This window comes from Monomorium pharaonis, chromosome 3, assembly GCF_013373865.1.
Source record: "Monomorium pharaonis isolate MP-MQ-018 chromosome 3, ASM1337386v2, whole genome shotgun sequence".
NCBI lineage: Eukaryota > Metazoa > Arthropoda > Insecta > Hymenoptera > Formicidae > Monomorium > Monomorium pharaonis.
This window is the reverse complement of record NC_050469.1, coordinates 21,775,584-21,803,376: the sequence shown is the minus strand read 5'-3', so window position 1 is coordinate 21,803,376 and position 27,793 is coordinate 21,775,584. Positions and strand designations below refer to the sequence as shown.

General features: G+C 41.4%; 1 protein-coding gene across 3 annotated transcripts; it reads left to right on the top strand.

Annotated features, from left to right (window-relative positions):
* The first annotated feature begins 97 nt into the window (after window positions 1-97).
* Window positions 98-27,793, top strand: LOC105837930 (protein FAM135A). 3 transcript variants are annotated; one of them, XM_012683126.3, is made up of 18 exons: window positions 98-553; window positions 17,933-18,190; window positions 18,309-18,385; window positions 18,860-19,073; window positions 19,692-19,826; window positions 19,973-20,002; window positions 20,394-20,472; window positions 20,596-20,790; window positions 20,865-20,999; window positions 21,145-21,385; window positions 21,623-21,854; window positions 21,936-22,291; window positions 22,414-23,366; window positions 23,478-24,274; window positions 24,747-25,056; window positions 25,313-25,562; window positions 25,655-25,882; window positions 26,023-27,793. In XM_012683126.3, exons 2-18 carry the CDS (start codon window positions 18,114-18,116, stop codon window positions 26,226-26,228), a joined length of 4,515 nt encoding a protein of 1,504 aa, XP_012538580.1. In that variant the 5' UTR covers window positions 98-553; window positions 17,933-18,113; the 3' UTR covers window positions 26,229-27,793. The 3 variants fall into 3 exon arrangements, with proteins under 3 accessions (XP_012538580.1, XP_012538579.1, XP_012538581.1); XM_012683125.3 differs by having other exon boundaries at window positions 21,623-22,291; XM_012683127.3 differs by having other exon boundaries at window positions 104-553; window positions 21,623-22,291; window positions 24,855-25,056.

Here is a 27,793-nt window from a genome sequence, read left to right as displayed (position 1 = left end):
AGAGAGGGAGAGAGAGAGAGAGAGAGAGAGAGAGAGAGAGAGAGAGAGAGAAAGCTCACGTGACACGCAAGGGGGTGCAAAACTGTCTGACGGTAGTATATCAGGCGTCTACCGCTACTGCCGTTAGTCGCTCGTTGTGGCTGCGGCAACGAGCACGACGACGACGACAGCTATACGACGACGGCGGTAGCGACGGTGACGGTTCATGGTGGCAGTGGTTGTGGTGGTGGTCGGCGACGACGACGGGGACGACGACGGAGGGTAGTGCTGCGCCCCTGCGATCGGCGGCGGGACGGAAGGAAAGTGGTAACCCCGGAGGTTACGAGGCCAGGGGAGAAAGTGGGTGTTGCCTGAGCGACGGCGACAACGGGGGGAGAATCGCCCGGGTCCTCGCGGGACGTCGCCGCCGGAAGCTGTCCGGGCTGTTTCATGCGGGGAAAGCGAGGGTGGTGAGGCGACCGGAAGGATGCTCGTCGGTCGCCGCTCGTCATCCCGGAGTCGATGCCAGCCTGTCGCTGGCCTCCTTCCTACCGTCGATGACCTCTCGTGCCTCGTGAGTAAGCCACGTCGAGTGCCGTCCCTTTCCGCTTTCCCTCCACCACAGTGGGAATGAATCATCGCGAATATTTGATATATACACGAGGCAAGGACCTCGAAGCTCCGCGCGAAACAGCCGACGCCTCTAACAATATCGTATAAGCTTTGAAAGATCATTTCGGGGTGCGCTCGCGCTTCTCGGGTGGATCGTTGGATGATCCAGGTTGATCATGAGGAGAGAACACACGCAGTTGCGCGTCACGCTTCGCCGTGAGGAAATAGAGGTCGGATGCAAATTACGAGGCACGGTAGGCGTTGCGCGCCGAGCACGGTAATTGGGGCGAGGGAACACCGCCGCCGCCGCCGCCGCTTTGCGCTCTGGGTGCAGGGGGAGGGGAGATCTCCGTCGCGGAGGGATACCGCTCTCTGTCTCTTGTTTCCCTCACGATTTCTCTCGCCCGCGGCCTCTCCCCTCGTCACTCCCCCGATTCTCTACCACATCCGCAACCCTGTCCCTTCAGACCTCCCTCGTATCTTTTTTTTTTCTTTCCCTCCTCCTCCCCCTCCTTCCGCTTTCCCTTGCAAACCGGAATAGTTGGTGCGCGTGAGGCGGCTCTTTCTCCAGCACGGACGAGAGTTCAGTTCCGTACAAACAATGAAGAAAGGGGTTACTGGGCAAAATGCGTACGCGCCTTGCTCCCTCCCTCGAGTAACCCCTTCATACGTCATGAGTACGCGAATACCGGGAATACTTGTCGACTCCAAGAGGGGAATCTTTTTACCCGACTTTCTTCCTCATCACTTCCCTCCTTCTTATCACCGGTGTCTATATGCACCGGTCTCGAGCGCCACTATAAAGAGAGATATTATCGGATTACTTTTTTTCTCTCTCTTTCTCTCCCTCTTCCCTTTTTTCTGTCATCTTCTTTTTATTACTCATTTTTTTAAGAGGCGATAGAGAGGCCGCACGCTAACTACGTCATCGTGAATGTTTCAGTGAGTCACGGCTTTTAAATTAATTCCCCTCTCACACGTTTATCCTCTCCTGCTATTATGCGGAAGTAGCGGCTATCTTGCCTCGTCTAATGCGCACGTGAGTCGGAAAATGTCAATTTATTTAAACGCAGGTTCCTCAATCGTCCACCAGGCAATTCAATGAACTTCTCTCTAACGCGCCTTAATTCTCAACGATTTTACCGTTTGATAATGCTTGATGTAAGCGGATATAAAATGTTATCCTTAGGCGGGAGAAGTTTTACTCGATATAAATTCGATAATTCTGCCTTTGAAAAGTAAAAAAAAAGTAAAGTATCTACGAATATAAATTATTAATATTTGAAAATTAAATGCGTTTAACACCCTTGAGCGTTTTTGTCGCTACTCAATCTATCCTGAAGGAACTTCGAGGGAACTTGAGAACGAGAGCAATTTCCATCGTTCTTCTTATTTTTCTTCTACTTTGCTTCTCTTCTCTACTTCCTTTTATCGCCCGTGCCCGCGTGTGCCTCAAATCTGCCCGTCGGCGTCTAGTCTCGCCCCTCAAGTCTCGAAATCCGTCGATACCGATTTCTGGCACGTCGATTTTATGCGAGCCGGAAATGTATATCCCACGAAATTGCCCATGACTGCGGCATGGACGGCGTCTAGCACGGTCGTTCAATAATTTAGCAAGGTTACGGCTGCTGCCGACACCACCGTCTCAGTAACCACCGTCGCTATAAAGCTCATAAGAAGTGATCGATCAATGTTTCCCTCTTTTGATACTTTGCGACCGTCGCTCGTCAATCCCTTTCTCGCGTGCGTGCCGCTATCATACTCGAGAGGATTATAGTCGCGGTTATTCTGAGTATCTGCGAAGTAAATAGCACACTTGTGTCTACGAATGGGAGTTTCTAAGTGTTGCTAGAATCATCGCGACGCGTATATAAACCCGAACGTTGTAGTCTCAATAAACTTTGGATTGTTTCGCAATTTTGATCGCTCTTTTATCACCTTGCATTATTTTGGAAAAATATTGAGATTTAAGTTATATGTTTAGAAATTCTGAAAAGACATTTTTTTAATTAAGAAACAGGAGAAGAACATGATAAGGAACTTTCGATACATATATTTGAAACTGGAAAATTATTAATAATGATATTTTGCCGATTATAATTAAAATCTTGTGTTTACGTCGGATTATCTACCACTTTGCAAAACGTCTCATAATCGTAAGGAAGAAAAAGTTGAAAATCTGCAACAATTTCAAAATTGTAAAACAATCGTGAAGTTTTAACGAGCAAGCGGATTTATGCTGCTGTCGGAACTTAGCTAAGGTTGTAATTTTGCAATCTACCTGGGTTTTTAATATTGTTATTGTGTGGGTGTTTGTTTAGTTACGCAACACGATATAGTTCGTGCGCCGCATTAATGTAGCGTTAACTTCATCGGGATCGGAAGTTCGGCCCCCGTAAACTCTCCGTAATGTCAGCAAATGCGTGTACAATGTAACATTCAATGTGCGTAAGTCAGTCAAGTCACGAAGTTTAATTTACTTTCCCTTTGTAGTCTTCTGGTTAAGAGGAGAAGTGACTGTGTATGTATATGTAATATTTAATGCAGTATATTATCGTTACGTATGTATAGGTTTATTTAAAATAATAAAATAAAATGATTTGAAATATCATTAGTATAACGACATAAAACATTAAACATCGGTAGCAATGCTTCTTAACTGCAATGAAAAGAAAGTAATAGGCCTATCGATTTATTTTATCCACATGTTTATTTTATATGTGATTATAATCAAGGTTGAAAAAGGTTATTTTATGAAAACGCGTTACCGTAACTGCGACGTTACTTAGAAAGTAACGATTCGTTACTTTTTTTATGAGGTTTTTTTTAGAGTGGCATTCAATTGTCGCTTCTTGACCAGCTCAATACGAAATCTACAGTGATTAATTGCAACGATAAAAGTAACGATAAAAATCCACTAAAATGAATTTGTCGCTACTGTTACAGAAAAAGTAACTATTACTGCTTTTGGTATATATTCATAATTATATAACATAAATAATTGGAAAAGTCTGCCATTTAGTAAATTAGTTCACGTAGAAATGAATGGAATCTAAAATTGGTCGGTCGATTAGCTATTATTAAACAAACGCGCTGTTATTTTGCGTCCTCGGCCGCAATAGGTATTCCGGTATCATGCACTATTCTATTATCGATTATATCTACAGTTTGACTAGTAGTCGCATACGACTAGTTGAAGCGGACGAGATAAAGGGCATGGAACCAATTCCTAGGAAAATTCCAGCCCATCCGACTCCTACGAATGACCCGGCGCGCAGTACGATGACTTCAATAGCGTAACAGATGTATAGCCCAAAAGTTCATAACCGCGGAGATAGTAGTACCCTGACATTTCTGAGGCGTAGCCGTTTTCAGAAAAGGTCAACCGATATGGAACAGCATTCGAGTTGAGGGATCGCGTACACAGACTGGTCGGGTTCGCCAAACAGTTGTTCCCACCCTTTCCCTCTGCTACCCGCAGCGTTTTCTCTCTTGACAAAAATAATACATGACACGGAACCCTAAACTGAATACTGATAATGGTGAGGAAGAGCACTGTGCTTCCCTCTCATATCTCACAATATAGATGGAATTCGAAAGAAGAATTATTGGATATTTAAGAGGTTCAGAACGTTCGATTAATGTCTTATTATCTGTTTTATTTGAAGGTTGGCCTTTGTAATTTAGATAGTTATAAAATAATTTTGAATTTTTTAAATTACATTAATGAATATTTCGATCTTGTTTTTGTTCGACGTTATAGAAATTAGTTGTTGTAATTTACAAATAATCTGTATTCTTAAAAAAATTGATAATTACACCTTTAATTGGAACCTTGAAAAAATTTCTTTCTAATTTAAGCAATAAAATTTTATTATTTGTATTTGACAAATTATAAATATAAATTTTTGATTATTTGTATAAATTAAATACAGTAATTCAACATTAAAATTAAGATATCAGTTTTTAATTTAAATAGATCGTAGATAACATTTAAAATCACGAGCACATCGTATTATACATCATTCTCAGTCTTATTTCAAAAATAAATTTTTGCTCGTCGAGGCGAGCCATCTCCCATCCTTTCATACTCCGACAGGTATTCTGGTGCTAATGCGTTCCCGTATTGTTGCCAAAAACATATTTCGCGGTTGGTATCCTCGTCATTTTCTTTACTGAAATCTTGCTCCCGTGAATGATAACGTTCCTGTGGGTCTCTCATTGTCTCGACCTACTTTTGCTCTTAATAGCAATCAGTCGGAGTGCTCTATTCGACCTGAAACCTTATCGCGAGGAGAAAAAGCCGAGTGGTTGTGTCATTTTCAATCTTTGATCGAGATGGTCATTGAACCGACAAACATACACACACACACTCGCGCGCGCGAGATTATATATAAGTGCTCAAAAGAATGTTTAAACGCTGGTATATACATATTATGTAGGGCGTGTTACAGCTGTACATAAAACGGTACAGTTTAGTTTGAAGGTATTGATACATATCGTGTATACTCTTTTCTTTATTCGCATTACATCAGAGCCCCGTAATACCAAGAGTTGCGAAATCGATATTGTTTGTTGTATTAAGTAATGAACGCGACGTATAATTTTATTACATAAGAAATATCGCAATTACTGACTACTGAAACACTTGTGCCGATGAGTCTTCATAGTTATTCAAACGATTCGGTTCTATCGATGAATAATAGATGAATCTCTTCGATTTTTAAATACGATTATTTAAACTATCAACTTTTTTTGTTTTTCGTCGATGCCATTCATCGGTACTATACGAAAAAGATAAAACAAGCTTTAATCATTAGTCCTTTTTTCGACAATTATAACTTCGTTTTGAGAGAAAAAGTAATTGCGACCGTAAAAGATCGGTCAGGCAAAAAAAAATGGGATTTACTTACCCACAATTTAAGTCAGATGTCGATAGATCGCTATGAGTCAGCAGATCGAAGTGGCCTGCTCGAGAAGCGGTTCGAGAAATAATGAGTGGCAATGCGGTTAGAAGTTCCGGGCCACGATATAGTAGATTCTTGGCTCGTTGCACCGTGGTGATTAGCGAGCAAATTGCTCAGCTCGGAACGAACAATTCCGCTTCAAAATGAAATCGGGATGTGCGCATGGTGGCGGGAACAAGAGAAGAATTGGCTCGACTATTTCTTTGATACGCCAATTTGTTATAACTTGCAATTTTCTCATATATTATGTGCATTGTGTTTGTACAAAATATATCAGAAGTCTGTGAAGAATTTTTGCAATGCCACTATTTGTGTTTTAGCTACCTAATATTAAATATTTTGAAAATGTTTATGTTATCGTTTAATTCAAAACAACAACGTTGTACAATTCGCGTCACAAGACGCCGCGTAATTTATGAGTCCGGATACAAATTTAGAAATTATGACCTTGATTATTAAAGTGGAGTACGTGAGATTAGTCGGCTGGCCGCTCGAAAATTTATCATCTCCCTCGTCGTCGCACCTGTCGTACGGGTACGTGTAAGAGAAAAAAAAGTGTCACGCGTGCAGAAAACGCACTACGATCGAAGATCTCTCGCAGATAGGAAGAAAGAATTGTAAGCAGACACGCGTTCGTATCTCCGGCAATAAAGGCGGCTTTATTGCCCTAAGGGGCGAAACTTCTCGAGCACGCTCGCGTGGCTGTTGAACTACCGGTTTATCGGCTTGAGGAGAAAATACATGCGCAGATATATGAGCGCATGTTATATGTACCTCCTAAACCGGACGTTGCATCGTTATAAGATCTGTTTCCGCTTTATAGCTAAAGTTACAATATCTTATTTATATCATGTCTGTGGATTTTTGAGAGAGAAATTGAAGTTTTTAGTTATTAAATTTTTACTTTCAAATTATTGAAAATAAATTTTAAGTGCCTTTTCCAGTTTTTTATGTGCTTAAAACCAATTTGTATCAAATGTAGATTTACTTTAATTTCTGTTCAACTACTTTTTCTATTTTTTCCTTGTTCCAGGAACTAGAATTGAAGCCGCGATGTTCACTTATATTCAAGCAGATTATATTACTTCAAACATTTAATTTGATTAAAAATTACCAAAATTATATTGAAAATTATAATTAATAGTAATATTTAATAGTAGTATCGAGAAATTCATTTCAAAGAATCCGTAATTAAAATTTAGATCTTTACTCTTTATCCTTAAAAGAGAGAGAGAGAGAGAGAGAGAGAGAGAGAGAGAGAGAGAGAGAGAGAGAGAGAGAGAGAGTGTGTGTGTGTGTGTGTGTGTTTAATATTATATTTTCAAATCTGTTTTATATTAAATAGTATCTAACGAATGATTAAAGTAAAGTTATTCTAGTATTGTGCCATAAAAACATGTTACAGAACACTTATGTATTGATAAACGCATGTATCGTTTTTTTAAGTGTTTTTGTACCGGAGTTTTTTACCTACAATTTATGCGCATTTATTCTAGAGAAACAAAAAATTTTTGTCCTAAGAAATGAGAGAAGCTCAAAAAGAATATCCTTCAAACGGTTTGAAATGAGAAAAAAGGAATTCTTCGAGCGCTAGCCGGTTAAGAGGGTGCACTTTTTCGTTTGCCTGAAAATTACACTGTACCGTCCATTTGTAGGTGATCAAAGCGATTCTGTTATTCAACTTTTAAATAAATGGTTGATGTCAATATATTATAACAAAAAAATTTTGTATTGTTTTATATGGAAATTATTTAGACATAATAAGGTTTATATAAGAAAACGTATATTAAATATTAAATATAGCAATATATTTTTTATATTTATGGATAATAAAATGATGATAGTTTTCATAAATTTAAGGAAATCATAAATGTTTGAAATATTTGATTGATAATTCTATATTTTGTACATTTATTACATTTTTAACTTTTGAACTTTAGCTTTAGCTCTAACTAGTTTAAGCTGTCATTTATTAAAGTGCTCCAGATTTTTGAGCGAGACTGCATTTCATTGGAGAAATACGCGATGATAAAATCTCTTCTCACGCCGCCGAGTAAATGGATTTAACATTTATCGCGCTATCAGCAGAATCCGTATTTTTGTACGGCGAACAGGCAGAGACGACGCAGTTTGTTACTAAAGATTTCTTGCGACACCATGTCTTGGATATCGCAGACGTTAAAGTCACGTTTACAGCAAACACTAATGTAAATCCAAGATGCAAATGAGAGAAGGTTTTTGCGATACCGTACTACGAAAACGGTAGACGCCAATGTATCACGGGCGAAACAGCCAACAATTTGCATCTTGAATTTACATTACATTGAATAACGACGTTTTTGTAATAGGATTTGAACAAGATGCTTTTTATGGGAAACGCGCCGTTGATTTCACATATGTTTCTCTTCTTATATCATTACGTACCACGTAATTATTTTTGCTACAATCGACATTGTTAGACAACTTTATTTTTCAAATTGAGATAATTTTGATCGAGCAATTGAGCATTTAAAAAGTTTCATAAAACTATCAAATATAAATTTTACGTATGTTGACACATTTGCTAGCAATGAAATTAAAATAAATTATTACCAGCAAAAGTAACGAAACTTAATGTCTCTATATTAGCGAACGTGTTTTTAAAAAAATGTCAATTCTTTCACATTGTTTGTAATTAAAAAATATTGTTTTATTTTATCCAAAATTTTAAATAAAAACATTATCTTTGAGTATCTCTTGAGCAGCAATAGTTTTTCCCTTGTTTTTAATTTAAGATATATAATTTTCTTATTATATTGAATTTTAATTATCTGTTAATTTTAATTTTCTTATACAATTAAACAATTATTGGTTTAGAATTTTTGTTTTATTATATATTTCTATATACACATACAAGCCGTATTCAGAACGCAGTTATAAAGTTAGTAGCACGCTTTTTTGTTATTCTATCTTTATCGTTCATTAGACATAAAACAAGGATAAAATGACAAAAAAGCGCACTAATATCTTTATAAACGCATGAATACGTGTTATAATGTATGATTAAAGAAAATAAAAATAAAAATCTTACTAACAAAGTGAACTAAAATCTAGTACAATTGTATCAATTGTCAATGTAATTTGTTGTATCTAAAGAAAAAAAAGAATGAAGGATGAATCGAACCCATAAGTCGAGTAAATCATCGTAATCAAATAGTCTCGTTGCGAAATTTGCAGCTCATTCTTTTCCCCGGCAGAATACGAGCGCCTCACGATATTTATTACGGTAATAAGCGGTACCGTTCGTAGGAAGCCGAACGGTAGACCTCGAGATTACTCCAAGGTTCGATCTGATGTCGCGAGGCGCCACGTACGATGCCTCGAAGATAAGAAATACTTTTGATTACGCGATGACGCCGCCACCGCCACCGCCGCTTCATCGGATAGAAACCGTCTAGACGTCTGCCCAAACACGCACGCAACCCCTGTGAGCGAAAATGAAGGTTATTGAGACCGAAGTTTCAAAGGAAATCACCTTCATTTTCAATCAAGACTTAATAATTCTGTTTACGTCACACCATATTGTATGGACTATTAAAATAGTTTTTAGCTATAAATTTTTTAAATTTGAATTCTTTATTTTCCTTTAAATTAAATGTCTTCATTTTTTAGTACTTTATTTCTAATATTTGTATTTGTTACAAATTAATTTGCTACGTTCTTTCTTTCCTTTTTTTTTCTACATGAATGATAAGGGTGCCCCACTTTGACTCAAGGTTGTTATTTTTCAAAAGTTATCATGATAATTCAACGAGCTCACAATGTATTTTAAAAGAGCACAATGAGCGCACCTTTAAAAAATCGAGGTCAAAAACATCTTTTGTGTATTCGGATTCTCCTGCCTGTTAAGTCTGTTGATACAATCCGAGTCAATCTTTAAACTTGCAACACTTATACGCCATGGACAAGAAGTCCCATCAAATATTCAGGTCTCCCCTCGAAAGCATTCGAAAGCAACAGTCAAAAGGGGAACGTGAACACCCGCCGTAGAAAGGAATTTTCATTTATACGAAATTTCTTCGCCACCTGGTCTCCGGTCGTACCATTAAGGTCATGTGGATTCGTCGAAAAGAGCGACAGATTACGATTTAATATCTTAAAAGCGATCGCATGGAAGCAAATCTAGCGCGATAGTGTAACGCTATTTTAAGGGTAGAGCGAGGATATAATAAAAAATTTACTGGCACGAGTATAGACACGCTTTCACGTCTTTGCAGAACTGTTTGTCGAAGTTACTTTTGACCGGAGGATATAAATATCGACTTTCGGATAAAAATATGCGAGCGCCGTGCTTTTGAATTGGGCAGAATTTTATTTTAAATAATGGCTTCTGTTTGAGAGAAAATTTATAGAATTAAACAGTTCATTAAAATAAGAACGGTACAAAATGACAATTGTTTAAATGTACAGCTTCGTTTAAATAGATTACAAATGAAATTATATATTTTGGATGATAATTTATTTTATTGTCCAATTAAATAACTTAATTGAGTGAAAGATAATTTATTATAAATAGCGATATTCACGCGAGATTGCTACAGTCTGAAATACAATGCTCGAGAATGGATTAAAAAGTGATACGAAAAGCTAATGTACATAAGTGCATTGTACGTTAAGGTCGAAATTGCAATCTTGCTCAATAAGAGGCCTGGGCTTATTTTCATTCGCCTTTTCACTTTGAACTTCCGCGCGGAGGCGACTTTCGAAATCACGAATACGTGATTTAATATTACAAAGCATACGAGGTCCAACTAAATACGAGCGGCTGAAGCGAAAAAGGTCGAGGGTTAAACGCTCCGAGGGAAACGACCGAGGGAAAGGGTCAAAGACGCGGGGGAGATTGGCCAGCGTTACGCTGAAAGGCACGCAAGCCGAGTGCCACTCTCCCGGTCTCTCCTCGTCTCTCCCGGTCTCTCCCCGTCTCTCCCCGTCTTTCCCGATCTCTTCCGGCCTCTCCCCGTCTCTCCCTGTCTCTCCCAGTCTCTCCCAGTCTCTCCCCGTCTCTCCCGGTCTTTCCCCGTCTCTCCCGGTCTCTCCCCGTCTCTCCCCGTCTCTTCCAGTCTCTTTCCGTCTCTCTCCGTCTCTCCCGGTCTCTCCCCGTCTCTCCCGGTCTCTCCTCGTCTCTCCCGTTCTTTTCCCGTCTTTACTCGTCTCTCCCGGTCTCTCCCCGTCTCTCCCAGTCTCTCTCCGTCTCTCCCGGTCTCTCCCTGTCTCTCCCTGTCTCTCCCGGTCTCTCTCCGTCTCTCTCCGTCTCTCCCCGTCTCTCCCCATCTCTCTCGGTCTCTCCCCGTCTCTCCTGGTCTCTCCCGGTTTCTTCCGATCTCTCCCCGTCTCTCCCGGTCTCTCCCGGTCTCTATCCGTCTCTACCCGTCTCTCTCGGTTTCTCCTCGTCTCTCCCAATCTCCCCCTTTTTTTCGCGACAAAATGATTAATTTCCCATTTTCCGGACGGTCACGAAACTCGGTGGAATCCCCTTGGTTTACATTTTTACGATCGAATCCCGGGCGCCTCGTAAGCCGGAAGCCGGTTCGCTATCAATCGCGGTAGATTGCACAGCGAGATTACGACAGATGAAACGTTTTAGTGTTCGCTGAATAAATAAAACAGATAAATAACCAAGAAGAAACACTACGCTAGACCGTATATATTTTTTGCTAAGGTGAAGTTGGTAAATCGAGCACGAAATACGATCGGAGGTTTTATTGAAAACACTTTCGAGATTGAGATTCTCGCGCACGCACGAGTTTTATTTCTCGAAATTAACACAGTTATGCGCTGGCGATAATTCAATTCTTTCTTTATCGTTAATAATCGCGCCTTTATACATCGAGAAATGCGAGGTTGAAAATGCACGTGTCTGGCTGGCCGAAAGGGCGGCGGCGGCGGTCGACCGATAGGTAGACGACCTGGGGTGGATCGACGTGGCATGGAAATTTGTCGCGGGAACGACGCGTTAATCGATACGAAATTTCAATTTTCCTTGTCAGACTTTCCCGTTTCCCACTGTACGGAGGGTCGACGCCGGACGATTGACGCTTTCTGTCCGTCTCTTTCATTTGGCGACCGCGCATGCGATTTTATAATCGATGAAATAACTGGCGAATCTAATAAGTCCCCGATGGTACTTCAAGGTCTCTTGATCAATGAAGGGGCGAGACCGTTCAGCTATCTCTCGCATCATCTCGCAGAGTGCAAAGAGCGATTATTTCGGAAATAATTGCGCCGAGTAAATGTAACTGCCAGAATCTCGGAACACTGTACTAACAAATTGCTTGTAATTCTCTCGTATAAATACATTTTTGAAAAAAAAAAGCTGCAATTTGCAACGAAGCTTCTTTATCATGTATCATAATAAATAGATTACGTACGGAGAACAATATTATATTTCTGCATATTAATTATACTTTGAAATATTCCCCACAAAGGGATGCAATTATGACGCATTTCGCGTCTCGAAATTTTATTTACGTCGGCTTCAAAATAAACTGCTCAATTATGCGCCGCTATTCATGCTTTTTGCACGAAATCGCGCGATGGCGGCTCGATGATTACACGCTGCAGAGAAAACTGCTTTGACATTCATCTGTTGAAAGGTTGTTGACGAGGCGGATGGATTTGAGGGTGATGCTCTAAAAATAAATAGAAATGAAGGAAAGTGCAAACGTCTCGAGAAAGATAGATCTTTTTTTTTCTATGCTACGTGTCGCGAGAGAATAATTTTTTCTAAATTACTATTTTAGAATCTACTGTCGCGATCAAGTTTCCCGACTTGCACCGAGTAAATTAAAACTTGCAGAATATCTCTTGCAGATCTTTCAGCTTTTATTACGTCGAGGGAAGGGTGTTTTATAATTTCCCGTTTCTTATGCGGACATAGAACGAACCTTTGGTATATAAGACGTAATCCTCTCGCCGGTATATTTATAGTTTCCGTATATTTAATTTAACCTACAAAGTCTATCGGGGGGAAAATCAATTTTATAGAAAAGGGATTACTCTCCGGCAAAACGTTACACAATAATCCCCTCTAACACCCGACCAGGAAGTTTTTATTCTATTGTAGTTGCGCCGCGATCCGGTGCTACCTGCGTCTAGTTTTGTCGCCGGTTTTTAGTCCTGCCGTTAAAAAAAAATGTAACTTTGCCAAGGATTCAAGCGCGACTATTATTAAATTACAAGTTGTGCTCTCCGTAAACCCGGGGCAGCCTCATGAGCGTATGAGGAATTGGAATTTTCGTAGTTTAAACCCTTCCGCCGCAAAATATCGAATTTACGATCTTCAACTTCCAACTTCTCCGAGAGAGAGAGAGAGAGAGAGAGAAGATCGTTTCGGGAAGAGTTTTATTTTTACAGGATTGCAAGGTAAAGTCCATTTACTTTAATAATACGTTCCTCGACAGTTAAGCTGGAGTTCCCTTCTGAAATAAAGTTTCTAGAAAAATTCTTTATTTCGTAATTTGATAAACGCGGGCACGATAAATCACCGTTCTTAGCCTTACAAAAACTTACTCGAAAGTGCTGAATTCGATGAATGCGCGGCGCTAGCCAGAGAGATGCCCGTGGCGAGAGTACGAAACGAAATAATAATGGATCGTTACGTCGTTCGAGCTCCGTGGCGGAAGTAACGAAAAAGCCGATAAGCTGGAACCGCAAAAGGAGGAGGAGGAGGAGTCGTGATTTACCGTGCACAGACTCCGTATCTCGCTCGCGTTTCCGCGTATACAGAGGAGGGGGGGAAAAAAAGCGTGCTTTGGACCATACGTCCATACGCACGTATCTGTTGGTAGAACGGTATATTGCCCAGAAGCGTTAATCTGGGCCACGGTGCGTCGGCCTCGGGGCTAGAAATATCGTGTGAGCGCACACACGAAGTGAGAGTGCGCTCGAGCACGATTAACCCTCCATGCAACTGAAATGCGCTTGACGTACACGAGAGCGTGACTTTATCCTGTCGCAAACTATTGCGAAGAGCTCGTGGCGGTGAAGCGTTTTTTTTTTCGCATAAATGTATAATAATGTAAAAATCTCTTCGCAAAATTCGCTCGCTGATGTTACTCGGATTTTGCACGTGTGTTAAGTTTTTTTCTATATGTATAGAGCAGAGAATGATATTATGGTCCCACATTTACGTAATAACTTTGTTATTATTAATATTTTAAATTGAAAACTTGACACACACTTTCATTCGCTAATGTGTTGTCCGCACAATCGATAGATTCAATATTAGAAAATATGTAATACTTAGGATATTAAATTATAAAAATGTGACAATATTGCATAATAACTCGTGGGAGATACGAGTGGCCATAATACCCATAAAAGCCATAATATTATCTTCTCCTCTAATATATAAAATATTCTAAATTCTTTTTCTATATTCTAACGTTAATATAGAACAGTTAATAATGTAATTATTAAAATAACGTTCCAACAGCAAACGTTTCGTTACATTTTGTATAAATTTCCATTTTTTTTATTTACTCTTTAACAGCTGAGAGAGAAAAGAATGTAATAAACAAATAGAAAAAAAATATAATGAACAAATTAAAGTCTTTTAAAAATGTTTTTTGTGAAAAAACTTTTGCAATCTGTGATCTTCAATGTATAGTGAAGAATAAACCGTCTGTGACATTTGCATAAAGGATTTGTGCATACAAATCGAATAAAACATGTATGACTTATAAAACATATCAAAGCGATGGACTCGTACTTGGAGCTCTCGTTTGCATGGAGACCGGAGCATGGCACGTTAGTAATGTAAAAAGCATCAAAGGATGACACTAATAACATGGAATATGGATATTTTTTTTTTTATAAAACACATATGGAAACTCATTTCTTTTCTTCTAATATGATTTAAAAGTTTACAAAAATTGTGTTGTATAATGAGTATAAAATTATATTTTTACGTTTTAGTGAAAATACGAGAAAAATGCGAGAAAACATTAAAATAATATTTTGCGTTCCTATTCCAGCATAGAATATGCTGGAGATGTTAGCGCGCCCTTTTTTTGCCATTCTACCCTTGTTTTATCTTTATTCTAATGAACGATAAAGATAGGATGACAAAAAAGCATGCTAACATCTTTATAAGCGCGTTCTGAATACAGGCCTTTGTTTCTCAAATCTGTAATCTTTAAAAAAAAAGTGCAAAAAAAAAGTAATAATCACAATACAACAAATTGAGGAAGATATATCTAAATATAATTTATAAATTTCAATCTATATGTAAAATTTGTAAAGAATGCGCATTCTGTAAGGTATATCATTAATTTCGGTATTGCTGAAAAATGGGCATCGGTAAGATAACAGAATTCAAAAGTATCTCAGGAATGCACGCAATGTCGCCCGGATATTTTTCATCGGGTCCACACATGCGCACGTAGGCAGATTACGTGGATCAAGTTAAAAGTAGCAGAGCGAGCACAGCTGTCCGTTAGCAGCAGGCCGCGTTTATTTCTCTCTTCTTTCTCCACCGTCTGTTGCGACTTAAGGAAAATCCGACCCTTTAAATTATTGCACGGACTTTACTTCAACGACGGAGCTCGGAAACAACTCGCGGACTTCTGATGGTTTATGGAAAGAAGAAGGGAAAACTTTTCCGCATTTCAGCGAATGATAGATCACGAGAATCGGATTTTTTTTTTTTTTGTTCCGAGAGGATTATGCAGTAGATGTGGCCAATATAGAGTTTACATATTTTCATTAATATACTTGTTTTTCGTTTTAATGCGCAGCACCAGAAATCGTTTCGAGAATGAAACTGCTTCCCGGAATTAAACACAAGAGTAAACTCAAGTACAATTAATACGATAATTCGAAGGTACAAATTCTCTCCTTGGTTGAACGGCGACAAGCACCATCGTAGCGACGCCTCTCACGTTCCACTCTAGCTTGAAAATCAGAGTCGTTGATCTTCGCACCGGGCGGATAAATGTGCTGGAAAAGCCGGCTTCCGTACTGTGCCGTCGAGCGGCCGTGGCAATGACGCGAATGATGATGAGATCTCAAGATTGCGGAACTGTGCTTATTTACAGCGTCAATTTTAACGTAAAATTCTTTTACAATTTTACAAATGTCTCTCAATTAAAAAAAAAAATTTTTTTATCTATACAAAAGAATCTGTGTCACTGTGCCTCTCTCCTGTTGCGTGAAAAAGAACTTACAGAGAAAAGGAAGAAAAAGAGCTGCCAGTGCGTCGACATGCTGAGAGGATGTCGCCTATCTTCTTATTTTAAAAGCGACGGGCAAGAGGCAGCCGAGTGCACGCGGCCTTTGAGCAGTCTTGGCAATGGAGTGCGTTCGCAAAGAAGCACTTTCCGGCATCGTGAGCACCGTCGTGCACATCGAGAAAATACACCGGCCTTGGGAATATCGATGAGCGTAAATTAAGAAAGTTTTCCCCTGAGCGCAGTTCAGAACGGCTTCTCATACCGGAGATTGTCGCGTTGAAACAATCGCTCACGTATAATCCATATCGATAAAGAGTCATAAAGGCAATGACAGTCATAATGGAGCGCTCAGATTACATGAATCTATCGGGGTCGATTAGCACATCGGGGATTATGCTGCCGATATCTTCATTTATTTATGGAAATCTTATGCAAATAATACTATTTGCGTAAGATTTCGTTATTAGCATTTCTCATAATAATTCATTAACTTGAAATAGAAGAGAAGAGGAGATTAATGTAAGATGAAACTGCAAGACACGTAGTTATATTATAAATAATACAATTAAAGTTATAAGTTATACTGTTCTTTAGAAGAATGGCTGTGATTGGCCTTATGACGTCATTAATCGGAGCGATTAACCCAGGTCAGTCGAAAACATTATAAGAGTTTTGCAGTAATTGTAGTATTGGTAGTATTATCATATTATCACATACATACACATACACACAATAAACTGCAGCGTATTCTTAGATCGAGTGAATAACAAACAAAATGACGAAAGACAGCGGACATAAACGTTAAGAGTTTATGATGCAGTAATCTTAAATGCATAACGAAAACATACGAAGATGATGTAAGATCATTTTATGAGTCATATTTGACGGTCAGAGCATTAGTCGAATTTGTGATATTTTAGCAAAAGTGCATGTTGAAAGGGGGATGATTTTTTTGGCAATATTTTAATCATAAAATATTTTGACAATTCCGAAATAAGCTTTCTATTAAAAAGTAAGATTAATTTGGTATTATTTAAGAAGTTGTACAACTTCTACTATACCCGTGTATAATATATGTATTTTATTATATAATTATTTAATTCCTGGAAATTCTTTAATTTTCAAACGTAAAGTATCTTCGCAGAGTAAGGTGCTTTTATTAAATTTTCGCTGATACATTATTGCTTCTTTATTGAGCGCGCTTTGGGAAAATTGCATTACATAACCATTGATCTCGTTCTCTTCTCTAGGAACGAAGTATAAAACTGGATGAGGATAATTGCATTCGCGTGCACGCTTTTGAACGCCCTTGGCAGTGAAATGCAGATCACTGTGAAATACTTTCCACACTATAAACATTACATGTGTACATCAAAGCGGCGGTAGACTACATCGGCCTTCGGTATATCGATTTGTACACGCAAAAAGAAGAATTTATTGAAGCCCTGTCCCTCTCTGCGCCATCGCATTGTCGGATCACGTCTACACGTCCGGTCGTTGTTCTTCTACCAACATTCATCGTGAGCCGAGTTTCGATATAGCAAACCGACGATGGTCTGCTTAGAAATTAATTGGCCGAGCGGTAAAAATTTATTCCCGGTTAAATTTGACCACGGCTAAGTTAGATGTCGCCGATTTATTTATGGCATACGCAAACGTAAGCACGCTCCCGTTCGTGTTTTTATTGTCGTGGAACGGCGAATATCGTATGGATAATGGTGAAATTTTAACGAGATGGTTATGGCTCTTCCCCGGCGTACGCCTTGAAATATGAAAAGCGCTTTCCGGCTGTGTCCTTAAGTGTCTCTTTAACAATAAGAGACTATTCAATATTTTACGACACTCGTTAATATTAAAGTATCGAACATCGAATTATTATGTTAATATAATCAAAATAGAGATTTTATCTCAATTATTACATTAATATAATACAACAATAACCTGTTATGACGGTACATAGTTTTAATTATAATATTATCGCTTTCCTGCTTCGTATAATTATTGTCTGAAATATTCCAACAAAATTTGTCTACAAATTTCCTTTTTTCATATATATTTTATAGAATATGTTTTTGTTGTTTATTTATTAAAAAAATTGTCCATATTTTATGATAGTATGGTATATCAACGAGGTATCCAGTGTAAATTCGAATGTTATTTTAGAGGACCTTTGGCGCTGAGATTCCTCTTCAAGATGGCTGGAGCGAATCGAGAGGTTCGACAAGGACCTGAAAATTTCGTGCTCGCAAGTCGTCGTGTTGGACGACGCCAGTCTTCTTGCGGTTAAGGGGCTGTGCCAAGGTAGCACGGGACGGGGGTGGTTCCTTCCATCGCGAGGATCGAGATGAGCGATCTACAGGCCACCCTCGAGTTCTCCCTCGAGCTCTGCAAGTTCTACAATGTCGATCTCTTTCAGCGCGGGTAAGATTATCGCCTGTATCACTCGTATCTCGCGGCATATGACGCCGCATCGTGTCTTCGTAAAATATCACGACCGGTTGCCCATCAGTAGAGCTCGGTGCTTTTTTTTTCCTTACAGATATTATCAGATACGAACTGCTCTTAGAGTATCACCGAAGTTGCCAGTCAAGGTGGAAGTCAATCAGCCACCAAATCGTAAGCATTTCAATAATTAAAGATCAAACTATAGTTTCTATATGATCCAGGCATTTTATTTTGCATGCTACATTCGAATTTACATGTACAGTCCCATTTAGTGTCTTATAAAATTTCTCCCCCCTTTTCTCTTCGCTTCCCCCATAGCAACAGTTATTTGAAGTAAATATAGTACGCATATCTCTCTCTCTCTCAACATATAATATTGCCGAATTTATCATTAAAAATTTTCTAATCACGTATTTTGAAACATTTTTCTCTATCTCTCTTTCTTTATGTCTCGATATTTTCTATTTCTTACATTTAACGCGGGCTTCGCGTGAGTCTCGCGATCGTTTCTCGGATTGCCCGAACGAAGTTCTCAGTCATATCACGCGAACATACTTGCTGAATCCGTTCACCCCGATCGATCGATCTATCCCCGAGGCGAGCGACGTCGAATTCGATGGAGAGGCACGCACCGTTGTGTTGCAGACTCCCTGGAGGCGCCGGGCACGAGTAAGCGCTTTCAGATCCTCTACAGGAACGAGGAGGTGACACTCGGCACTTCCGTACTATTCCGGGCGCATGTGCTCGTGCACAGTCACAAGATTGAGGAGGCCCTGTCGCGCACCCACTTTAATCTAGGCGTCGAGCTATGGTTCAGCGAGCCGACGCAGCCGGGCAACATGGCTTGCGTGTCCTCGAGGTAAGCGTCTTGCCGTCTAACACGAACGCAGAACGTATTCTTCTCTCAGCAGTGACAGCAGGAACACGCAAGGGTTGGATTGCGAGCGATCTGAGCAATCAGGCCGGCCGCGCAATTCTTATCTCTTGTTTGCGACCTTTCTCGAACGCGATATGAAAACTCACGGAAGAATAAATTACTGACAAAAAGATGGCTAAATCTGAAATTAACAATGTAAATTGAGCTAGGAGCACTTACTTTAGTTCATTTTCTAATATTAATGTCGAATAATTATGCAACGGAATAATATCAACACAGAGAAAAACATTTTTGTAAAATAAAGATATACTACCTACATTATGTTAAAATAACGTTTCTAGGTTTTTCTTTCGGGAAGATATTAGATAAAATTGGCATACATCTAGTAACAATGTCGTAGACGATTTTTTTTTCGGGCAATTTCTATAGACTTCTAAAAGATGACGTAATGTCATCTGTCAGATACGGTTTAAATCTATCGGACATCTGTTGGATATTTGTTCGCAAACTGTTTGGAATTGGGCCGAACTGATCGATGATAGTTTCGACTGAGGGCCGCTACATCGAGTCACCCGTGATCGATAGGACGTTCTTTTTCAGGGCACTGCAGTTGAATTTCACACCTACGAAGGGCCTTCACTATCATCTGCCGGTGCTCTTCGATTACTTTCATCTCGCCGCGGTGTCCATTACGATCCACGCCTGCCTCGTGGCACTTCATCAGCCCTACATCAAGTCAGTATCTCGCTCGATTTTACGTTCGCATTTCGTAACTCACGAAATACCGCGCGTGTGTATGTTTTAATCGACGAATAGTCCCTCACGAGAGAGCTCCCTTTTTCTGTTTTATGGCGGCGTCCCTTCACCTCCGGCGAACGCAGGAAGAGCATACTGCACGTAGTGCAGAGTTGGTGAGTTCTTGACACTTTTGAAAGAAGCTCATAAACCGGCTATAAACTTTCCGCCCGGGTAAACGCACAATTTATTACTTCTTTCTCGACTTCTGAATTCCTGAACTAACTAACTTTACCTTGAATTTGAATTTACGAGGCAGTGATTATATTGACTCCCACGCAAATTCGAAAAGCTTAATGCTGGTGAGAGTATTGCGATACACGTGTTCGCGATGTATTTTGTCCAGGAAATATTTAGACGGTCGAAAACGTAGCGCGTGATCTGTTTTTCATCATTAGCAAAGATAAATCAACTTTTAGTAAATATTGTAACGATTACATTTAACCTAAGAATTAACTGTTGTTTACACGGTAAAAAGTACGCAATGTGTCGAATTATGATTTGCAGTGCGCCACGAAGCGGAAAACCCTGGCTGCAATTTAAGCAGGCGAACGGCGACAGCAACGCGGCGACCTTCGGAAACATCGTGAGTGCCGTTTGAAGCGATTGTCGGAGAGATAATCGCATATAATAACGTTGAATGGACATTGAATGGATGTTATTCGATAAACCCCAACAAGAAATCCTAGTAAAGAGCGGATCATTTCAGGAGACCACTACGAGATGCGTTGGATCGACGACGAGGATACAGCACGCGAGACTGGCCCAGCAAGAGGTCACGAGACTGCTTCTAGCTTCGAGGGAGTCTTTGCTGAACGATCTGTCCGACTTGGCACGGCTCCTCCCTTCTTGGCAACAAAGGGCGCTCGAGCTCGCACAGAACACGCACAAAGAGATTACGAAGGTTCGTATTTTTTGCATTACGCTGTTGCTTTTAATCTTTAGCGCGGATGCTCTTTAAACCCGTTCTACGCACAGTTGATAGACACTGAGGAGGCTGACATAGCCCAACTCTGCGCACAAAATATCGTTCTTTGGCAGCATTTCCTCGAAGCGTTCTCCGGTAGAGAAGCGGTTCATCAGCATTTAGCACGAATTCATCATCAATTAAGAGTAAGTCTTGTAAATTGTTAAAATAACGATTGTAAGTGTACTAGTACCAGTATTCATATTAATCTTTTTCAAATGCCAACGTTAAAAGTACTTGCATTCTATAGTGTTTTTGTATTTGTGTATATAATTAATTATTCATTTATAGGTGAAGCGATTCGCGGAGGGTTTCTTCGTATTAGAGAACCCGAAAACATCGGCAGCTGGCTGTTACGACGCGAATTATCAGTCTTATCAAGCGGTAAGCGAGGCTGCTCGAAGATCGCGTTATCTGGCGTCGTTGCCACCGTTACCTGTCCACTGTCCGGAAGTGGACGGCGATTTACATTCGTTGCCTTTGATTTTTGAGGATCAATACGCTGACATGCAGCAAAGACACAGAAACAGCGGTAAAGTATAAGCGCAATGATATTTATTGTAATACCACTTTGAAATTATATTAAAATTATATTAAGACGTATTTTAATCATAGGAGACTGTAAATAAAAATAAATGCGTTATAGTGCCATATTTTTTATGTTTTTAAATAATGATATATATAATTAATATAAATAATTCTTAATTTTTAATAATTCTAAACACTGATACAAATTTTTCGATCTATGTAAGAAAAATTATTTTTTCAGTTCCCAACATGGACGACTGCAGCTGTGGCATAGCCGCGCTCATAGATTCGCGCTCCATGGCCATCTGGTCGCCCAGAAGCGAAGGCGCAGCTCAGGACATCGGATCGATCCAGGCTCGTCTCATACTAACGCCTTCCACGCTGCCGGCGAGACACAGCAAGTCGCTCGATCAGCTGGGTCCCGAGCTGGCGGCACCTGTGCAGCCCAAAACATCGCCGAAGACTTTACCCAGGTCTGTGTCGACCCAATTGTTCTCGCGGGGGCTGCGTGGCGGCGGTCGAAATGTCACGCCACCCGCGACTGTTCCTTCCAGGGGGAAAGCCAGGTCGACTGTGCCGTCCATTAGCACCCTCTTCCCGCCCTCGGGTCAGCAGGCTTGTTCCGCGCCAAACCCATCTCTCGGCTCGACACCGGTGATACCCCTGCCTCGGGCCAAGTCCACGCAAATGTTGATGCAGCAACAACAGTCCGACTACCAATCCTCTTCCATTAGTTCACTGCTGGCGGTGATGTTTCCCGAGTTGCCGCCCGGTACACATCTGCCCGGTTATCGACCTTCGTCTAAATCCTGCGACCAGAATCTTGCTGTGCCAACGTACGTGGGTGCTCTGGACCTCAGTCAATTGCCCGATTGCTTAACGGAAAGCAAGTCGGCAAACACGGTGGAAGGTATGATAAAATATCCAAGGTTTTAGGAAAAAAGAAACTATATTGATAAAATAACATTGATTAATGAAAAAATAAATCTGGAAATGGACTGATATATTATATTTTCTATTTATTTCGCGTAGACTACCATTCTCTCGATACAAGAAAAATAAGGTTAGAACCACGAAGTCATCGTCTGGGAAATCGCCAACCGCTGCCAACGACCACAAACGACCAAAGTAGCTTTCTATCTTCCAAGGCGAACGTAAACGGCGACTTCTTGCCGGATCCACAGCCGCTACACACAGCAACGTTGGATAGAGTCACTTACCGAGGGAACTTTAGGAAATCTGGACATCAGACAGGTGGCAAGTACAGTCAAACGAACGGCGTCGAGAGTCGCAGATATCACACGCTCGGCAAGACATCGATGACCCAAAGAAGTCGTCCAGAGATACCGGAGTACATGAATGGCAGCGCGATAAGCAGCAGCCACTCGCACCTGGCGGATTCTGAGAGCAAGAGATCGAATTATTACGCAACTACGGACTCGTTTTTCTATCGCACAAACGGCAACACCAGCGGTAGAATTCGCGACGAGCTGCCAAAGAGGCCAAAGAGCACGGATCGGCTGCTCGACGACGTGGAGCGCGAGTGCTGCGATTTCCGGCGAGATCGACCGATTCGAAGAAGAACAGAACGATCGGTCAAATCGTCCCGCAATAATGTAACCCAGAATTACAACGAGGAGAAGCAACGACGCGGTCAAACCGAGAAGAAAAACGCAGAGGTTCAGGAACCGATTTACGAAGTAATCGCCATGAAGTCGGAATCGAAGAAAGAATCTCGCTCCGAGAGGAAAAAAGACAAGCACAACAGGAGACCACACTCGGCGCCCGTCCTCGACACGGATCACCCGGTAGAGGAGAGCAATCATAAAAGTAATAAAAAGTGCAGTCATAAAAATAGAAAACCACCGCCACCTCCGGCATATCAAGATCCCGCTGTCGCGCCCTTACCAAAGTACCGTCATTCCTCTTCAACAACCGCAACGAGCGTTCTCGAGGTGGAGAACAACAATAAAATTATTCTGAAGGTAAAGTGACTAATGTCAAGAAACAATACTCGAAGATATGTATTAAATTTAATTTCACACACACGCGCATAGTTTAATTTATATTTTAAACATGAATTCTCGTTCACTTAGATGGAACCTCTAAAATCGCCAATAGAGGCACCGACGACGAACGGCACGACACCGTCGGACACGTCGAGCTTCGGGGTGCCACCGCCAAACGTGAAAAGACTGCGATGTGCCAGCGTGCCGGTGGCTCAGAACAAAGTGGTCGTGCCGCGCAGCGCGGTCTCTCTGCCCTGTATGCCGATACGCGACAGCAAGGACAACCTAAGCAACAACCTGCCGATCATACCGCATCTCCTCAGTCCGCCGTCCACCAGGCCCAGCAGTCCCACGCCGAGTTCGAGTTCCAGTAACCTGACGTCTGAATGTTCGGGCTGGGTTAGCAGCGGCGACACTTCTAGCTCGGAGCAGCGTCGCAATCAGGCCAAGCTCTCGAGCGAGCAACTGCGGCAGAAGCTGTCGAAGATTGTACCGCGCAAGGATCGCCCTCTCGTCACGAAGGAGAGCGTGGAGGAGCATTCGTACGAGGAGTTGCGGCTACCGCCGCCAAAGATGTTCCAGGATGACCCGCCGCCTCCCGAGGAATTCCGCGACCCACCGGCGCCGATCGACAATCCGCTCTATCACGTGTACGAGACCGTGAAGCAGACCAGGAGTCCGAAGCAGAACAAAACGGCGCCTTGCAGTCCGCAACGAAACCAAGATCGGGACAAGGAAAATATCTACGGTGCCAGAGACATCTGCCTGGACTGTTATCAGGAGGGCAAGGAATTGTTGCAGTCCACGCAGGATGACTTCATCAACTTCAAGAAATGCAAGGAGGAATTTAAAAGGCAGATGAGCTTCTCTGGCAAGATTTACAGGTGTTTTGAATTTTTATGCATACTGACGCGACCAGCCCACCCGTTAGAACCGCTTCCTTAGCTAAGCCTAATGTTTACGGGGACAAGATTTGAAGTTGCTGCCAATACGAAGCTTCAACCGAATTTGATATTGTTTTCATTATTTTATTAACCAGAGAACATTATTTTATTAACAAGAGAATCTGAACTTGGAAACTGAAAGGTATTCTAGGAAACGTGGCAACTAATCAATCAGCAGCTTTGAGTTGCGCTTTGCGAGTATCAGGATTTAGTTTTTCTTTTTCTTTCTCCTCTTCCCGTTGCATTTGTCTCTCAGCGCGATATAAACGCGACGATGCTTCTTGAGATTTTGCTTCCGCCTCTTGAAGAGTGCTAAATGCCGTTTGTATTTTGCTTTCACGTTTACTTCCGCAAAATTCCGTCTGTCTTTCGTAGTTAAGTTCTCTTCTCTGTCTACCTTATCCCCCTCTAGAGAACGCGAGGATGCACAGTTGCATTTACATAAACGTGCCTATTCCCTCGGATACGGTCTCGATTCCTCGCCATCGGTTCAACTATTAAGATCCCATGTGCCTCTTAGTGACTACCCGACCCTGGCCTCGACTCTGCCGTACTTCCACATCAGCGACGAGTATCGGCTCTTCTCGCCGGAGGGTGCACATCTTATCGTATGCGTCCACGGTCTCGATGGTAACGCCGCTGATCTCCGTCTCGTCAAGACGTATCTGGAGTTGGGTCTGCCTGGGGCGCACTTGGATTTCCTGATGTCCGAGAGAAATCAGGTAAATTACACTTGAAACCATGAAAAATTATCAGAATATCAACTCTCGAGTACTAATTGCAATAAAAAATTTATTGTGCCATTAATTAATTATTTTCTCTCTATGCAAATGCACTTTAAATTATTTATTATACATTATTATAATATTTTATACTTTATAAGTCAATTTCTTTATCTTAATTATTTGCGAGAAGTAATATTTTATAAATCTCACAATCTTCCAAGAGTCTTTAACAAACTGTCGTATGTCACGAAAGGGAGATACCTTTTCCGACTTCGAAACGATGACCGACCGATTAGTGTCGGAAATTCTCTACCATATCGAAACATCGGGCCTGAATCCGAAGAAGGTGAGCTTTATCGGGCATTCCCTTGGGACCATAATCATTCGCAGCGCTTTAACGCGACCGCAGCTGCGTCCGCTGCTTCCTCGTCTACACACCTTTCTCAGCTTGAGCGGACCACATTTGGGCACTCTTTACAACACGAGCGGTTTAGTGAACGCAGGTAAGGTTTAACGTGTATCCGCGATGCATTGTTAGATTTTGCAAGAGCGTCAATCTTGAGTGTAATTTCCATTCCGTCATTAACTTGTATAGGTATGTGGTTCATGCAAAAGTGGAAGAAGTCCGGATCATTGCTGCAACTGGCCATGAAAGACTCACCGGACGTGAGGCGCTCCTTCATGTTCCGTTTGAGCCAGAAGAGCAATTTGCAGAAGTTCAAGCACGTCTTGCTGTGTGGCAGCGCCCAGGATCGGTACGTGCCCTTGCACTCTGCCCGAATCGAGCTCTGCAAGGCTGCCGTACGAGATCCGACGGATCAAGGTATCAAAGTTTAAGCGTGGACTATTTTGTTCTTTTTGAAAACGAGTTGAGATTAGAACGAGTAAAGACGTTTGACAGACTAATTGGAAAAGGTGCCAAATATGTCGACTGAAAATCGGACTCCCGTCTGATTCTTCCAGGTGCCGCTTATCGCGAGATGGTGCACAACATTCTGTATCCTGTGATGTCAGCGCCCGGCGTCAGTCTCGTCAGATACGACGTGCATCACGCTCTACCGCCAACGGCAAACGCCCTGATAGGCCGAGCCGCGCATATCGCCGTCCTCGACTCCGAGCTTTTCATCGAGAAATTTTTGCTGGTCGCGGGACTGAAATATTTCAGATAAGGAAAGAACAGTCTAGCTACACGAAGAAAATAATTAACTATAATTTATTTAAAAAAAAAAAAAAAGAAAGTTCCAAAAAAGAAGGGACTCGAACGTGGACTCGGAAAACGTTCTCCGCGACATCCTCGACCATCCCGTGATTAGCGTATTATTATAGACGTCCTGTCCAACATTGCCTCGCGTTTCTCTTCTCTTCGCTTAGTTACCTTCTTCTAAAGAAACGTGAATGGAAAAGAGGAAATTCCGAAGCGAGGCGAAAATCCAATCTTTTTTACACGAAAACACGGCGCACGTCACGCCGTCGTCGATTTTAGTATCGAGACACTCGTTATCATAATCACGGAAGCGCGAAAAGGTCGCGCGCGTTTGTCATTGACGGTTGAACTTCGGATTTCATCCACGCTTCATCGAGAGTTCGAATTTTTCAAATCGAATGGACCTCTGTAGCTCGCCGTGAAACGGACCTATTCTCTAGTGACGATGGTAATGGTAATGGTGGTGGTGGTGGTGGTGGTGGTAGTAGTAGCAGCAGCAGCAGCAGTAGTGATACCGACCAAGAGGGTGGGAACAGGAATAGAAAGAAAAAAAACGCAGAGTAGTGCGAAAGTTAAGTAAGTATATATGCTTGAAAAACTGCAACGTGCACGCCATCGCTGTGAGTGATGCGACGTGCACGAATGATCGCGAATGCACTTCCGAATTTCACGTGCTCGGGAAAAGGAGAAAAAAGAAATGGAAAACGAAACCAGATCGGCGCGTTTGGCGGCCTAGCGTACATGAAGCAATCACGAGGGGACACGACGCCGGGCACATCAGCTTCGTCAACATCGTGAGGGATGGATCGTTAGAAGAGGAGAGACAGAGAGAGAAGGGGACGAAATTTATTTATCGATACAACTATATTGACAGGTGGAATTGGAGAACATACCTTTTTTCAAAAAAGGCACAAAGTGAGACGTCAGCGAGCGGGAGCTCCGCCGCCGGAACAATTCTCCACGATGTACAGCCGCGCATTAAGGGGAAGGAAAAAAAAAATAATATTAATAACATAAATTAATAAAAGTATAAGACAATGCAACGACACATTGTCTAGTCGTATAGGAAAGTTACGAAACGTATGTCAATTGTTATCCTCAGATAAGTGTGATTGCTGAATGTGCTGAATGCGATGAATGCGAAGTGCGGATGGATGAGAGCCGAGTACGATGCTGTGAGAGAATGATTAGGCAAAAGGAAATAATAGGATATTGAGTAGAAAGGCTGAGGATGAAAAAAGAATATCGGAGAGGAAAACGTTACAAATCAGAGGGCTCGAAAGAGAGAGAGAGAGAGAGAGAGAGAGATGCGGTGAGACGGGTTTCATTCGGACGAACGGGTCTCCCAGTGCGGTGACATGAGGACTCGCGTCCTGAAACGCGGCAGAGAAGAGTCACCAGAGTGCGAAACGGACGCGATGACGCGACGAGAGTGACTAACGTTTCAGGTATATGAAATCCCTCCAATTGCTAGATCTCAATTGCTCAGAACAATCTATCAAAGGAAAGCAGAAGAAAAAAAGATGAAAA

What these genes read in the sequence shown, in the direction of transcription:
- LOC105837930 (XM_012683125.3), top strand. Translation starts at nt 18,114, where the DNA reads ATGAGCGATCTACAGGCCACCCTCGAGTTCTCCCTCGAGCTCTGCAAG. An exon ending in AGTCAATCAGCCACCAAATC is followed by an intron (nt 18,386 to 18,859) that starts GTAAGCATTTCA and finishes GTTGTGTTGCAG; the next exon opens with ACTCCCTGGAGGCGCCGGGC. An exon ending in GAATTCATCATCAATTAAGA is followed by an intron (nt 21,000 to 21,144) that starts GTAAGTCTTGTA and finishes ATTCATTTATAG; the next exon opens with GTGAAGCGATTCGCGGAGGG.